Here is a 13,648-nt window from a genome sequence, read left to right as displayed (position 1 = left end):
ATTAGAAAATGTCAAAGTAAACTAGAAACTTCAAAATTGGAGGAATGAACCATCGAAATTGCGTCAGCACCACATGGAAAACATGCCAAAGGGAAGTCGAAGCAATTAAACCTACCAACCACCATTATCAAAAAGCCACCAGAGAAACATTAGATACGAGTCAAATGAGTCACATACAGATCTGCCACCCCTGTCAAACATGACCTATATACCAGGAGTAAGTCACCAGCTCCATCCTACATGCCAACATCACGTTCATCAACATCAGCTGAAGACTTATGCAAACAAGATATCTTCACACGCCTGACAGAAAGCATTGAGCCTTAACACTCAGCCTACACCAACTTGCTAACTATCCCACCGGCCAGACATCTATAAAAGTGAACAGCTTCAATGACTCAGCATCTCTATCTCCCTCTCTAACTCACTCTTTCTCTCTTCCTGAAGATTTCCTTGGACGCTCTCCCCTCTGCCTGCGGAGGAGCCTCTCTCTCTCCCCTGCCTATGGAGTCCCATTCTCCTTCATCAGCTGAGCCTCTTCTACACCACTATCTCAACTGCCAACACTTTCTACATATAGACTTTCACAACTCTTGTTTGACTGTCAAAACTCACAACCGTACAAGACTAAGCAAACAATCATGGATGACCGTTCGAGTAAGGATGCAACTTTTATTAGCTCCTCCAACCTTTTGTCGTTAATATTATTGTTTCAGAATTTTGTTAGTTGCGCATTTTAAATGTTCTACTTATAGAATAAAGAAGTACTTTTGTCTGGTAAATATCAGTATTGCTTACAACAGCTTAACACCTTCACTTGTACCTGAACCAGTAATAATCGAATTAGTTCCCACAAACTAAGCCAAAGTGCACAAACTAAACATAGTCAAAATAGAATAATACGGCAAGCAATTCAACACTGATGTTGTGTGTGAAAACGGATAAGTTATGCATAACATAATTTCTCCACAACCACACATAACAAAGTTGACTATTAACTATTAGGGTTCAACAGAGAGCAACTAATTTGCAATTGTCTCCAAAAGTATGGAAGCGTTCATTTTTGGGTAAGTGTTGACAAAACCTCGATGGAGATGATATGAAATAATAAAACCTATGTACGGCAAAACAAATTACCTGCATTAATCAGGCGACAAGAACAAATTAGCAAAAACAGACTAAGGGAAATCGCCTACAAGATAAATGACTAAACAAGACAATAATGCTTAATTCCCTCAGTATTTCGCCATATGCCACAAACAACACTTCGTAATATACCTCACAGCTCTAGCTCTACACTACTGCGGAAGTTTGAAGCACAAAACGGCGATCCACTAATTAAGGTACGCTTCAGGTGATCCGGATGAATGGGAGATGCTGATGCAACGGACCCGAAATGTGGCTCGCGTAAATGTATCAGCGAACACACAAAGCATTAGTTTTCAATGTGTAAGATCGTTTTTGCCTGCGTCTGCACAGTTCTACGCATACGCTTCAACAAGAGCCGAACGACGATATCATAGCGTTACAAATAGTTCTATGGATAATTGGTAGCTCGATTGCAGAAAATGAAATATCGTCGAGTTCGTCATTAGACTTCAACTTACATAAGTTGGCCCTGGTTTTTAACGTAGCTCTTGCAGGTACGCAACTACGATTTGTAGCATTACATATTTATGAATGTTTCACAGGTAGCGAAGCAACATCGATATTTCTCATGCTGACTGAGCTATAATGTGTAGTTACTCGCGGTACTAAAACTACGCGAATCTGATTACATTATTTTTAATAAAAGCAAACTGATAACTGAAAGAAACAGTTCTAGTTTGTCGGAATAATAGCAATTGTTTACTCCGTTGCTATTTCCTTTGTGCATACCCTTCTACATGTATGCTTAAAAGAGGTTGCAATGCAATCTGCTGAAGACCTTTCAAGGGTCGTCAAGCGAAAAGCTCCATCAGCAAAAGGCAAAAGCTTGTCAAAACGAAGCAAAACTTTTTGTACAAACAATGATGATTCTGATGAAGACTCAGTCGTTTTGACTCGCATTGCAAAATGCAAAGATGATGGCGATTTAAAAGTGTACGAAAAAAGGTGAGCATTTTTTCCACGCGCTCTGATTACAATCACTTATTGTAGATGTCGTCTTCAGGGTCTTATAACCACTGATTGTAGAAGTTGTTCTCAAATTTTTATATCAGTTATTGCGAATTTCCTCAGATTTCTATAGTCATTTATTGTTGATGCTGTCTTCATAATCCTATAGTCACTTACTGTCAGAGCTATCTGTTGTATAATCGAGCTGGTGGGCCGCGGGCTACGCTAATGCCCGAGGTCATGGTAGTTACAGGTAGTTACGAGGTTACGGGAAGTACGAGAGGTTACAGGAAGTACGAGAGGTTACAGGAGTATAAAGGCGTGGGGAGATTGGGAGAGGCTTCCTTCTTTGCATCAACCGCATGTGAGTACACACCGTTTATATAACATGGCGCAGTTGACAAAATTCTGATTTTTTTTTTCTTGTTTTGTTATCATTAGCGATAAATTTTCTGGTTGCGGGTAAGTTATAACGGTTGAGTAGACCCTTTCACGGGCGTGCAGGTGAGGTAACGTGGGGTAGGGTAGTGTTGTGAGGTGTAGTAGCAGTGTTGTTGAGGTGCAATTATTTATTACATATTCGGAGGTGGGAGTTACACTAATTATACGAGTGGGGTAGAGTGTATTCGTGGCGAGGGAGATATTGTATCGGGTAGAGATGGAGAGTGGGTTTCCGAAGCTTGTGTTTGGAGAGCACGGTGATGGGTCGTGGGAGAGATTTATTGAGGAGATGAATTTATGTATTGAGAGTGCTGTTGAGAGAAGAGGTTACGAAGGTGAAGGTGACAATAGGCGCCCAATTATGAGAGGTAGAGCTAGGTTAGTGCCACTATTGAGAGCTATTGGGCACAGTGGTAGAGAAGTATTGAGAGGTGCAGGGTTTAACGTAGATGGCGTAAATTCTACTTATGAAGGGGCAGTGGAGGTTTTACAGGGTTATTATGGTAGACAGGAGAGTATGTTCGTAAAGGGGCATAAGTTCCTTACGGCTAGGCAGACACTTGGGGAAAGTGATAGAGAGTTTTTACAACGGGTAGAGAGTTTGAGCAGATATGCAGAGGTGACTAACGATAATGATAGGGTAAGGTTTGCCCTTATTGTGGCGGTTAACGGGTTGAGAAATAGAGAAGTAAGCAGAGAGTTAATGAAGAATGCCAATCTTACTTGGGCGTTATTGCAGGAGGCATTGAGGGCTCGAGAAATGGCCGACAGCTCTGATAGATTTTTGAGAGGTGAGGGTAGAAGTACCGATTTAAAGAGTGAGGTTAAGAGAGAAGTAGCAAAGATATCAGAGTTTGATAGCCGAGGGCAGTACAGGAGTAATGATAGAGATAGAAGTTATGATTCAGCAGGTAGATCTTCCCCTAGGGGTAGCCCGAGGAGTAGTAGAGAGTATTATGGTAGTGAAGAGCAAGGTGCTAGTAGATATGGGACAAGAGGCAGGGAGTATAACAAGGACGGTGACAGTAGAAAGTATAGAGACAATAGCAGGGAGAGGCATGTCTCTAGATCTAGAGCAAGCAGTAGAGAAGGCAGTGGAGGTAGAGTATGCTACAATTGTAAACGTAGTGGGCATGAGATGAGGAGTTGTCCCTCCATTAAATGTTTTTGTTGTGGACAGCGAGGACATGTATCCCGTTATTGTAGGGATAGGAGAGAAGTAGGTTATGACAGGCGAGGTAGTAGCAGGAGGTCAGGAGGTAGCCGAGATAATAGCTACGAGCGATATGGTAGCAGGGACAGTAGTAGGGAGAAGTACAGGGGCCGAGAAAGCCCCCGCGAGATTATAGACAAATTTGGCAGGTACAGGGACAACAGTATGGATAGGTTTGAGGGGGAGAAGTATAAGGAGAGGTACCAAGATAGTGGTAAGGGCAGAAGTGTTAGGTTCTCTGGTTCTAGGGATAAGTATGAGGATGACAGTTGACTAGAAAGGAGAATTGTACAGGTTTTGAAGGTCAATGGGAAGAACGTTGAATTTACGTTTGATACTGGGGCAGAGGTGTCGACTGTAACCGAGGGGACGGCCGAAAGGCTGAACCTACGGCTAGAGGAGCCATCTACTGTTTTGGCGGGAATAGATGGTCGTAAGCTAAGAGTAGTCGGTAAAGCAGGCGTTCAGTTGGAAAGTAAATATAGAGATATGGAGACAGAGGTATATGTGGTGAAAGGATTGAGAACGAACTTCTTGGGCATAACTGAGTTAAGGCAGCTTCAATTATTTGCTGTTGTAAACGCGGTTTGCGAAAGTAAGTTTGAGGCTGTTAAGGAGTGTAGAAGTATTAAGCCGGTTAAGCTGTTTTCGTCAAGAACCATTATTGCTGGGTCAAGTTATGTTTCAGATGATGTCGAGTTGCAAAACCTGACAAAGAAGTCTGACAGAGAGAGCGAAGTTAAGAGAGGTCACACAGGTCAAGATTGGTGGACTTGTAAAACCAAGGGAGTGAAGAGTAGCGAATACGTGGAAATTGGTAGCCAACAGGGGACAGCCCAAGGCACCAAAGATGTGCAAGGGTCTATGGGGTGTGATGGAGAACAGAGTCACGATGAGGTAAGGGAAGGTGCTGAGAAAGTAGCTGAACCAGTGTCTGTAATGGAAAAGGTTTGCTCTTTTTTAGCCGAGGTATCCAGCAATGGAATGTTAGACAGAGAAGGTCATGAGAAAAAGGTAGCAGAGATTGAAAGAGAGGAAAGGGAGGTGCGGAGGAAGTCGAAGGAGAAATTGGCTAAGCTGAAAGCCAAACGGGAGGCAGCAGTCATGGAGTTGGAAAATGTCAAGGCTTTCAGGGTAGTGGTGCAGGAGTTAGCCGAGGTTCAGAGGAGAATTGCTGGTAGCAGACCTGCACTGGTTGCAGGTGAGGTCGAGCTAGATAGGTCTGGGCCTATGCCAACTCCCAGCTCTGTGGTGCCATCCCCTGTGCAGCCGGTTACGGCCCAGGTGGAGACCTCCCACAGGAAGCCTGTTGAGCCTGCCTCTTATTGGGGAGAGCGAGGTAAAGACGGAAGAGACGGAGATGAGGTTGAGGAGTCATTACTGACCCAACCAAAAGACTCCGGGCTTGTCAGGGTTGGTGGAAGTAGTGTTGGAGATGTTGGTGGGAGGAGTGTTGGTAGTGACAGTGGTCACGGTAAAAGTATTGGTAGCGGCGGAGGTCAGAGTGATGGAAAAGCCAGTGCAGACTGGCAATGGAGCTGGCAGTAGCGAGAAGAGTACACTGATTTATACAACAGTGAGAGTGGAGGATCAGGAGAGTGAGGAGAGTAGTGCGGCCGGGTACGACAGCAGCCCCGGGTTGCTGGGGAGTGATGGTACGCAGGAGGAGTCGATGGAGGAAGACCTGGGTTAAAGCGTAAGGTAAACTTCACCAGCAAGGTGAGTTGATGAATGAGTCCCAATGTATTTCTGGAAGGTTAGTGGCCCATACAAAAAAGAAAAGAAAAAGGGCATGTTGTATAATCGAGCTGGTGGGCCGCGGGCTACGCTAATGCCCGAGGTCATGGTAGTTACAGGTAGTTACGAGGTTACGGGAAGTACGAGAGGTTACAGGAAGTACGAGAGGTTACAGGAGTATAAAGGCGTGGGGAGATTGGGAGAGGCTTCCTTCTTTGCATCAACCGCATGTGAGTACACACCGTTTATATAACATGGAATTAATCAAAGAGATAGGTTAAATTAGGGGAATAGGTAACTTGCTTTACTTTCATCATTTAATGTTTATGGCAAGAGGTATTTACAGCTCCAACAACGTGTATACAGTATTTCACTGTTGTTCATAGGATCAGCCGAGATTAAGCATGCTTTCTATATCTTACGTATTTCCTTGTTTAACTGGAGTTTTTGCTCGCCTTGATTTGAATAAAGAAGAGCAAGAGAGGGATTTTCTTCTAAGAAAGGAGTTAAGGGAGCAGAGAGATCAGGACCCGGAAAACAATTACAAGATTTTCAACAGCAAAATAATAAAGACAGGCCCCAAGATTTAAAGTTATCAGATCAAATCAGACTCCTTTCTGTGAATTCCCGATCTATAAAAGGAAAGCTCACCGAAATCCAAGCTCTTTCTTCAGAATATGATATAATATGTATCACTGAAACACACATAGATAAATCATTTTTAAATATTCAACTTTTCCTTCCAAATGATAAGTTAATTTACAGAAGGGATAGAGATGATCACGGGGGCGGAGTTCTCATAGCTGTGAAAACTGATATATCTCACAAAATCGTTGCCACAACTGTTGATGCAGAAATAGTATCAGTTGCTTTCCAAATACATGAAAAACAATTTTGTACTTTATTATGTTACTACCGACCTCCTACCAAAAACAGTATTGATGATCTTTTCTCTCACATACATAAGCTCAAACAAACATACCCAGCAAACAAATTACTAGTCGTTGGTGATTTCAATTTGCCAGGCATAGACTGGAAACAAAAGGTTATAGTTGGGGCAAACCGGTCCCACTACAAAGACTTCCTTGACAATTTATTTGACTTACAACTTGACCAGCTAATAACTGATCCCACTCATGTGGCTGGAAACACGTTAGACTTGGTATGTACAGACCTGTCTTACCGAATAACGAATACAAGCGTCATACAGCCTGGTCTTAGTGACCACTATATGATCGAAATAAACATATCCACTTCGCAGACAGCGGAACTTCAAAACAATGTAGACCTACCTCCTATTAGACTGTTCAAGCAAGTTGACTTGCCCAATTTTGAGAAGTCGCTAGCTGCAATTCACAAATGGGTAACGGAGTGTATAGGCATTGGAGGTACCATAGACAACGTTTGGAACATTTTTAAACTTGGCTTACATAATGCAATAAATGATCATGTTCCTACCAGACAAAGACAGCCTAAAAGGCCAAACGAACCACTCTGGTTTAATAAATCTGCAAAGCGTGCATGTAACAAGCAACGTAAGTTATACTCCTTGTATAAGAAAAAAGGAGACAGTGAATTACTTAATAAATACAAACAACTACGTCGAAGTAACAAAAAGTTATTTAAAAACCTCAAAAAAGACTACATGACCAATAGACTATACAATCCACTGGTAGAGGGTGACACCAAACCCTTCTATAGATATATAAAAGAATTAAAAGGAAATGCAAACAAAATTGTGTCGATGGAACAAGACAATGGAGTATTGACTGAAAATGATTATGAAACTGCTAATATACTAAATTCTTTTTTTCAGAGCGTCTTCTCGAAACCTTCCCCTCTACCTACACTGCCATTTATTGCCGATCCCCAAAATATTTCGATCTCAACCAACGGAGTATTAAAATTAATAGATAACCTGAAAACTGGTAAGGCCGCAGGCCCAGACAAGATTGGAAAAAATCAACTCACTTTAGACCCCGAAGGAACAGCCGCTATTTTGACGAGCATATTTGACTATTCACTTCAAACAGGTACCTTGCCCGAAGAATGGAAAATTGCCCACGTGACTCCTATTTATAAACAAGGTAGTCGAACTTCACCATCCAATTATCGCCCCATTTCTCTAACTTGTATATGCTGTAAATTATTGGAACATATAATCGTTCACCAGCTAAATGCGCAGCTTACAAACAAAATTTCCTCAAACCAGCACGGCTTCAGAAAAAGTCTCTCGTGTTGTACCCAACTGATAACAGTAAACCATGACATACTCAAATTTAATGACTCCGGATCCATTGTACACGCAGCCATTTTAGATTTCTCTAAAGCGTTCGATGTAGTAAATCATAGCAAACTCCTAACTAAGCTTATAGGCTTCGGTATAAATCCCATACTTATACGTTGGATAGCATCCTTCCTCAAAGGTAGGTCTCAGCGAGTTCTGGTAGGAGGTATGATGTCGGATCCAGTACAGGTCACATCAGGAGTCCCGCAGGGGAGCGTGCTAGGCCCTACTCTGTTCATCTTGTTTATAAATGATATAGTTGACTGTGTTGTCAATAGTTCTATACGCCTCTTTGCCGATGATACTCTAGTATATCACCCTATTACAGACTCGAACGACATGACACTATTACAAACTGACCTCGATAACCTATTTCAATGGGGACAGTCCAATGGTATGTTATTTAACGCCAAAAAGAGCACTATTGTTTCATTCGGGAAAACCTCTCTTACAGACAAATACCTCATAAATTACCATCTCGGGAACACCCCTTTAATCACATGTGACACTGTAAAATACCTTGGTGTGTACCTTTCAAAAGACAACAAGTGGAATAGACATATTGAATATATTTGTATGAAAGCATCACGCATCCTTGGATTGTTAAAAAATACTATTAGTGATGCCCCAGTCGCAGTGAAATTGATTGCTTATAAGCAGCTGTGTCGACCTGTTCTTGAATACGCAGCCGAGGTCTGGGACCCTCATACAGCCACGCATTCCGACATGCTGGAACGCATACAAAATAAAGCTGTGAGGTTCATTAAAAATATTAAAGGCAGAGATGTGTCCGTCTCAGAAGAAAAATTCATGTGTGGCTTAAAGTCTTTAAAACACAGAAGACAGCAACAGAGATTGTCTTTGTACATTAATATCGTATCAAACAAAGATACGTTTCCATCCATCCATGACACACTGACCGAAATGAACGCATCTACTCACTACATGACCACACGTTCTAACAATCTAAACGCCCTTTCCTGTGACTCTGGTCAGTTTTTGCAGGGATTCATTCTCAGGACATCTCGGGAAATCCGCACTGGGGAGATTGTAGCGGACTAACAAAAAAACAAAAAAAAAGACCTAGTGATCGGAGGGTCCCTCTCTTGCTTCTCATGAGGCTCTAGGGACTAAACATCATCCAGATCCAGATCCAGAACATCTATCATAAAGCTCTGCTATTTCATCATTCGTTGCCTTCCAAGTTTTAATTTTAATTCAGTTTTATATTGGCTTATTATTGATATTTCATTTATTAATCTTGTTTTTATTCAATGTTCATCAATAATAATTAATTGCAATATAATTTTAATATAATATTATATATTATATTATATTGTTAATATGTATAATATAATTTTAATATAATAATACAGGAATAGTATTTCTACACTTACCGTTAAACCTCTAATTGAATGCCATGGCGTTCTATTTTTCAACCCTTCCTCTATAGTATCGACCAATTGGAGGTGGCGTTCAAATAGAGGCTGGTGGTGTATTTTTCAAATGGCTCGTCAGAATTTTGGGAAGATAAATTTAGCTCTTTTACGGGTAAAGCAAATGTTGCCAATATTTTGCCCACTTTCCCCGGTTGAGCAGTATTAAACCTTTTGGATACAATAAGTATTTTAACTTACCTTCAACTTATCAAAGATCTTTTAATAAATATGCATTGAGAAACTGAGAAATATCTCTACCAGTTGATATCTATTGCTTGCAATCAACCTGCGATGATATTATAGCTTGTGTCCAGCTTTGCAATTTGTCAGAGCTTTCAATTTTTGTTTCTTTCTAAATTTGAACACATATTTTTATTTTATATCTATATTTAACAGTGTTGCATAAAAGCTCATTGCACTCATTGATCTGTTTGCTACAGTTAGCAACCAAAACTAGTTTTTTTTATGTGCAAGAGAAGAGGAGTTACGAGTGTCGATCAATTATAAAATCAGATTGCCACAATGATCCTAATAAATAATGTGCTGTGCATCGGCAAATTTATAAGGTATATAATGATAATCTATCAATTGCAACAAATATATATTCATAAACAAGTGACATAAACGAACAATATTTGTATTACATGCAGAAACAAAAATCAACGTTTTTAAAACAAAAATATTTGCATCGCTTGCTCGAATAGTTGCATTCTGATTGTTGCTTTTGATGTAACGAACATCTTCGGGTTGTCCAATACTTACCACAATGTCTTCTGACCGCAACTTTTCTGCACTGCTGAACTAGTCGTATTAGCGACCAAACTATTATTTGGCTGAGCAAAACTATTATGCGTGGCATTTAGCACAAATGCAATGCGTTGAAGTTATACTAGCTAAACGTACCCTTTGACGTAAAACTAGTCGACTAGTTTACATCTACTAGTCGTAGATGTAAACTAGTCGTTTACATCTACCATCGTAAATGCGAACCGTTCTTCATATACTTCGAAGTATTAAACCCCCGTTAAACAAGGAACTACTGTTAGCCTGAGACAGTTATTAATTATTTCTATGGAATTCCTTTCAAAACTTTAAGGGAAAAAAGCGAAAAGCTTTGAAGTTGGCAATGAGAGAATTTATTGTTATTGATGTAAACGATTCATTAATAATGCGATTTTGTGGAAATTTTTCTACTAATACATGTAACTTGATATTATGGGTTCATAAAGATTCAAGATTGTCAAAGTGCCGTTCAAATACATGTAGAAGGTGGCGCTATATTTTCAACCCTTGTCTCGTAGTGGCGGTCAAATGGAGCTGGCGTTCAAATAGAGGTGGCGCTCAATTAAAGGTTTTACGGTAAGTTTACCGGTGCAATATTTTGGCACCGATAAAATATGATGATCGTTTTGTACTCACCAAAGATGGATTGCTGGGGACGCTGACAAGGCATTCTTATCGTCTGTCATCCATTTCATGTCGAACCTAACTAGTTTCACAGAACTACTTTGCTTTAGGTTAGCAGAGCATGCTTCCAAGTTACTTCCGGAATCTGGCCGAGACTTTCTTTTTGATGGAGGGCTAAAAGTACCGAACAACCTCTGGAAGGCTCTGTACAAGTATCAGAAAACTGGTAGGTAGACATGATGTCACAAGTATCACAAAACTGGTAGGTAGACAAGGTGTCACAAGTATCAGAAAACTGGTAGGTAGACATGGTGTCACAAGTATCAGAAAACTGGTAGGTAGACATGGTGTCACAAGTATCAGAAAACTGGTAGGTAGACATGGTGTCAAGTCTAACGGGTGTAGAATGAATTGAGTACAGTAGGCGCTTCTACACAGTAAAAAGTCTATTCTAGGAACGTTTATGTTATAGGGATTTTATGTTATACGAACAATAAAATACATGTAAATTGCCTAATCTGTTTCAAGATCTTCCAAACTCACCCCTTTGGTCACAAAAAGAAAAAACTAGCCTTAACTTTTTAGTTTGTGGGCTGTATTGTAACTGCAGTATTATTGGTTTTCACGGACAACTTTTCTCATTTTTCTGATCAATTTCACTGGTTTTATGGACCATGATTGCGGTAATTTTACAATAAGTTGATGGGAGCACACATCTTTGATTTTTATTTACAACGCTTTGCTTATGTTTTCTAAACAGCAAAGTCTATTCTGCAAAGGAAAACTCATAACAAATATTTTATACCCCTACAATAAAGCAGAAAAAACATATTTTTACTATAAAAAAGCAATACATGTACTACCCCATCATCGTCTATCTGTACCCAGGGTTCAAAGTTACGATAGAAAATAACCTTTGATGATACTCCTACTTCTGTCATTCCAATTGGTGGACTGACGCTGTAACACGTGCACCTATCGATCGCCTAAGTATTTACCCTACAGGATTAATTTATTCGTGGAGTTCAGTTTCGCGCAAATTGCCTTTTTCATGCATATTCGCGGACTAATTTATTCGCGGGTGAACGCAATCATGCTCTATTACGAGTTAACTCTATTGCGGCTAGCAATAGAGTTAACTCTTAATAGAGAGAATAAGAGTATTTGTAAATAAGAATATTATACTACTTATAGTTATAAGCAGTATAATATTCTTATTTACAAAAATATCGTGCATTTTTTTACGTTATCAAAATGCAAGGTTAATATCATAGACCTATTAGCTATACTATTAACTATACTATATATATATAGTATAGTTAATAGGTCTATGGTGAATATATCAGATATTTGTACTTGTCTCCTTGTATTTTCACTAGAAAATTACAAGATTGCTTCTTAAGAATGCATGTCTTATCCTTGACCTTTACTTATCCTTGACCTTTACTTGTCCTTGACTTTTACTTATCCTTGACCTTTACTTATCCTTGACCTCGCACTGTGTAAGGTTAAGTATCATGTATCAGGTTCTGACTCCTCGCAAAACTTTCAAATGGCAGATGAGAATCAGCCACATAATTATGTTATATTAAACAAGTGACTAAATTGTCAGCCATACTAATTTCTATGGTTGCATTACAATAGACAACTGTTCTTTTAAATTTGATTTCTCTGAAAGCTGTGTAATCGCTCTTACTCGAAAACAGCAATCACTAAAAACTGATATACTGCACTGATATAGGTATGTCTTACTGAAACAAACAGTTCCTGAAGTAGTTGTAAGTTGCTGATTAGAGTTAATCTTTCGCTTTACTATGTATTCCTGCATATACAGCTGTGACTGCTATGCGTTCCCTGCATAGACAGCTATGGCTTGTGTTGAGGTGAATAAACTTTCATATGTAGGTGTGAAATGGCTATGGGAGCTGCACTGTCAACAAGTTGGAGGAATTCTCGGTGATGAAATGGGATTGGGAAAGACAATACAGATAGTTGTGTTTCTCGCTGCCCTCCATCACAGCAAACTTGTGGACAAGGCTCCACCAAGGTTTAAAGGGCTAGGTAAGAGATTTTTTTATGCCACGAGGGAGCTATTATCCACATATTGGTGTTGGTATAGTCGACTATTATAGTTGATAAATGAGATGGAGTGGAGACAACTTTAGTTCTCTTGAGTCTCTCCAAGTCATTTTGTGAGATCATGATTGATCTCGTCTGATATTTGTTTACTAAAGACTTCGCTGACAAATATCAGATTTCTCGATGATGTTTTGTACACTGTTTATGATTGGAACAAGCCTCTTAAATTGAAGACTTTTCTGCAGCCGTAGAAATAAAAACATTTTATTGCAATTTTGTAAAGCATTTTTATAGTACATTGATGCGAGAGCTTTAGGTTTTGCACACTGGCGAGGTCATTATTTTGGCTGACCGCCTAGCGCTGTTCATAGAAGTGTTGTTCACACAATATTATTCATTGTAGCTTGAAAGGGGTGATACCACCTTTTATGAACAGGCTGTGTTCACTAATAGACTTAGCGCTAAAACTTTAGGCAAAGTTTCAGCGCTATTTTTATGTGCAAACTCAGTTTTAGCACATATAGCTTGGGCTACTTTCTCCCACTGATGTTGAATTGGCTAGACAAGAGAATGGCAGGGTGTAAATTGGCATATTCGTGTAGACATGAAAAGCGGCTATAATATGCATGTACATGAGATAAACCTCATAAAGGAGTTTTCTGCTCATGGCAAGGTGTTGCTGCGAGCTGTTAAGCACCAGTAATGTGAACATCCTTGCGATGACATTGTCTCAACCATCTTGCAGTTGTATGTGATGCTGGTCTATTCTTCTGTCAGGGCCAACAGTGATTGTCGCCCCTGTTACAGTAATGCACCAATGGGTTAAGGAGTTTCATAAGTGGTATCCACCAATCAGAGTGGCTATACTCCATTCGACAGGTGAGTTGGCATCGACAAGTGAGCAGCAGAAAGTATAGGCATGTTACTCTCATCGGCAAAAGTGCAGAT

At 40.0% G+C, this 13,648-nt stretch overlaps 2 protein-coding genes across 3 annotated transcripts in view; one reads left to right on the top strand and one right to left on the bottom strand.

The window, feature by feature from the left end:
* The window catches only part of LOC137407346 (leucine--tRNA ligase, cytoplasmic-like), a 60,760-nt gene extending 59,379 nt beyond the window's left edge, over positions 1-1,381 (bottom strand). Inside the window, exon 1 of one of the 2 annotated variants that reach the window (XM_068093970.1) lies at positions 1,279-1,381. The gene's annotated coding sequence lies outside the window, so the exon portion shown is untranslated. Of the gene's footprint in view, positions 1-428; positions 539-1,278 lie in introns of those variants that run through there. The other variant, XM_068093971.1, reaches the window with a different exon arrangement.
* Positions 1,382-1,761: 380 nt separating this feature from the next.
* LOC137407349 (DNA excision repair protein ERCC-6-like) overlaps positions 1,762-13,648 on the top strand; it is a 39,827-nt gene continuing 27,940 nt past the window's right edge. The window contains 4 exon segments of the mRNA XM_068093973.1: positions 1,762-2,094; positions 10,732-10,847; positions 12,527-12,682; positions 13,478-13,579. Of these exon segments, the coding sequence (XP_067950074.1) occupies positions 1,910-2,094; positions 10,732-10,847; positions 12,527-12,682; positions 13,478-13,579 (559 nt within the window). The 5' untranslated portion in view covers positions 1,762-1,909.

The sequence above is a fragment of the Watersipora subatra genome, chromosome 10, assembly GCF_963576615.1.
Source record: "Watersipora subatra chromosome 10, tzWatSuba1.1, whole genome shotgun sequence".
Lineage (NCBI taxonomy): Eukaryota > Metazoa > Bryozoa > Gymnolaemata > Cheilostomatida > Watersiporidae > Watersipora > Watersipora subatra.
The sequence above is the reverse complement of the archived record's forward strand: the minus strand, read 5'-3'. Positions and strand labels throughout refer to the sequence as shown.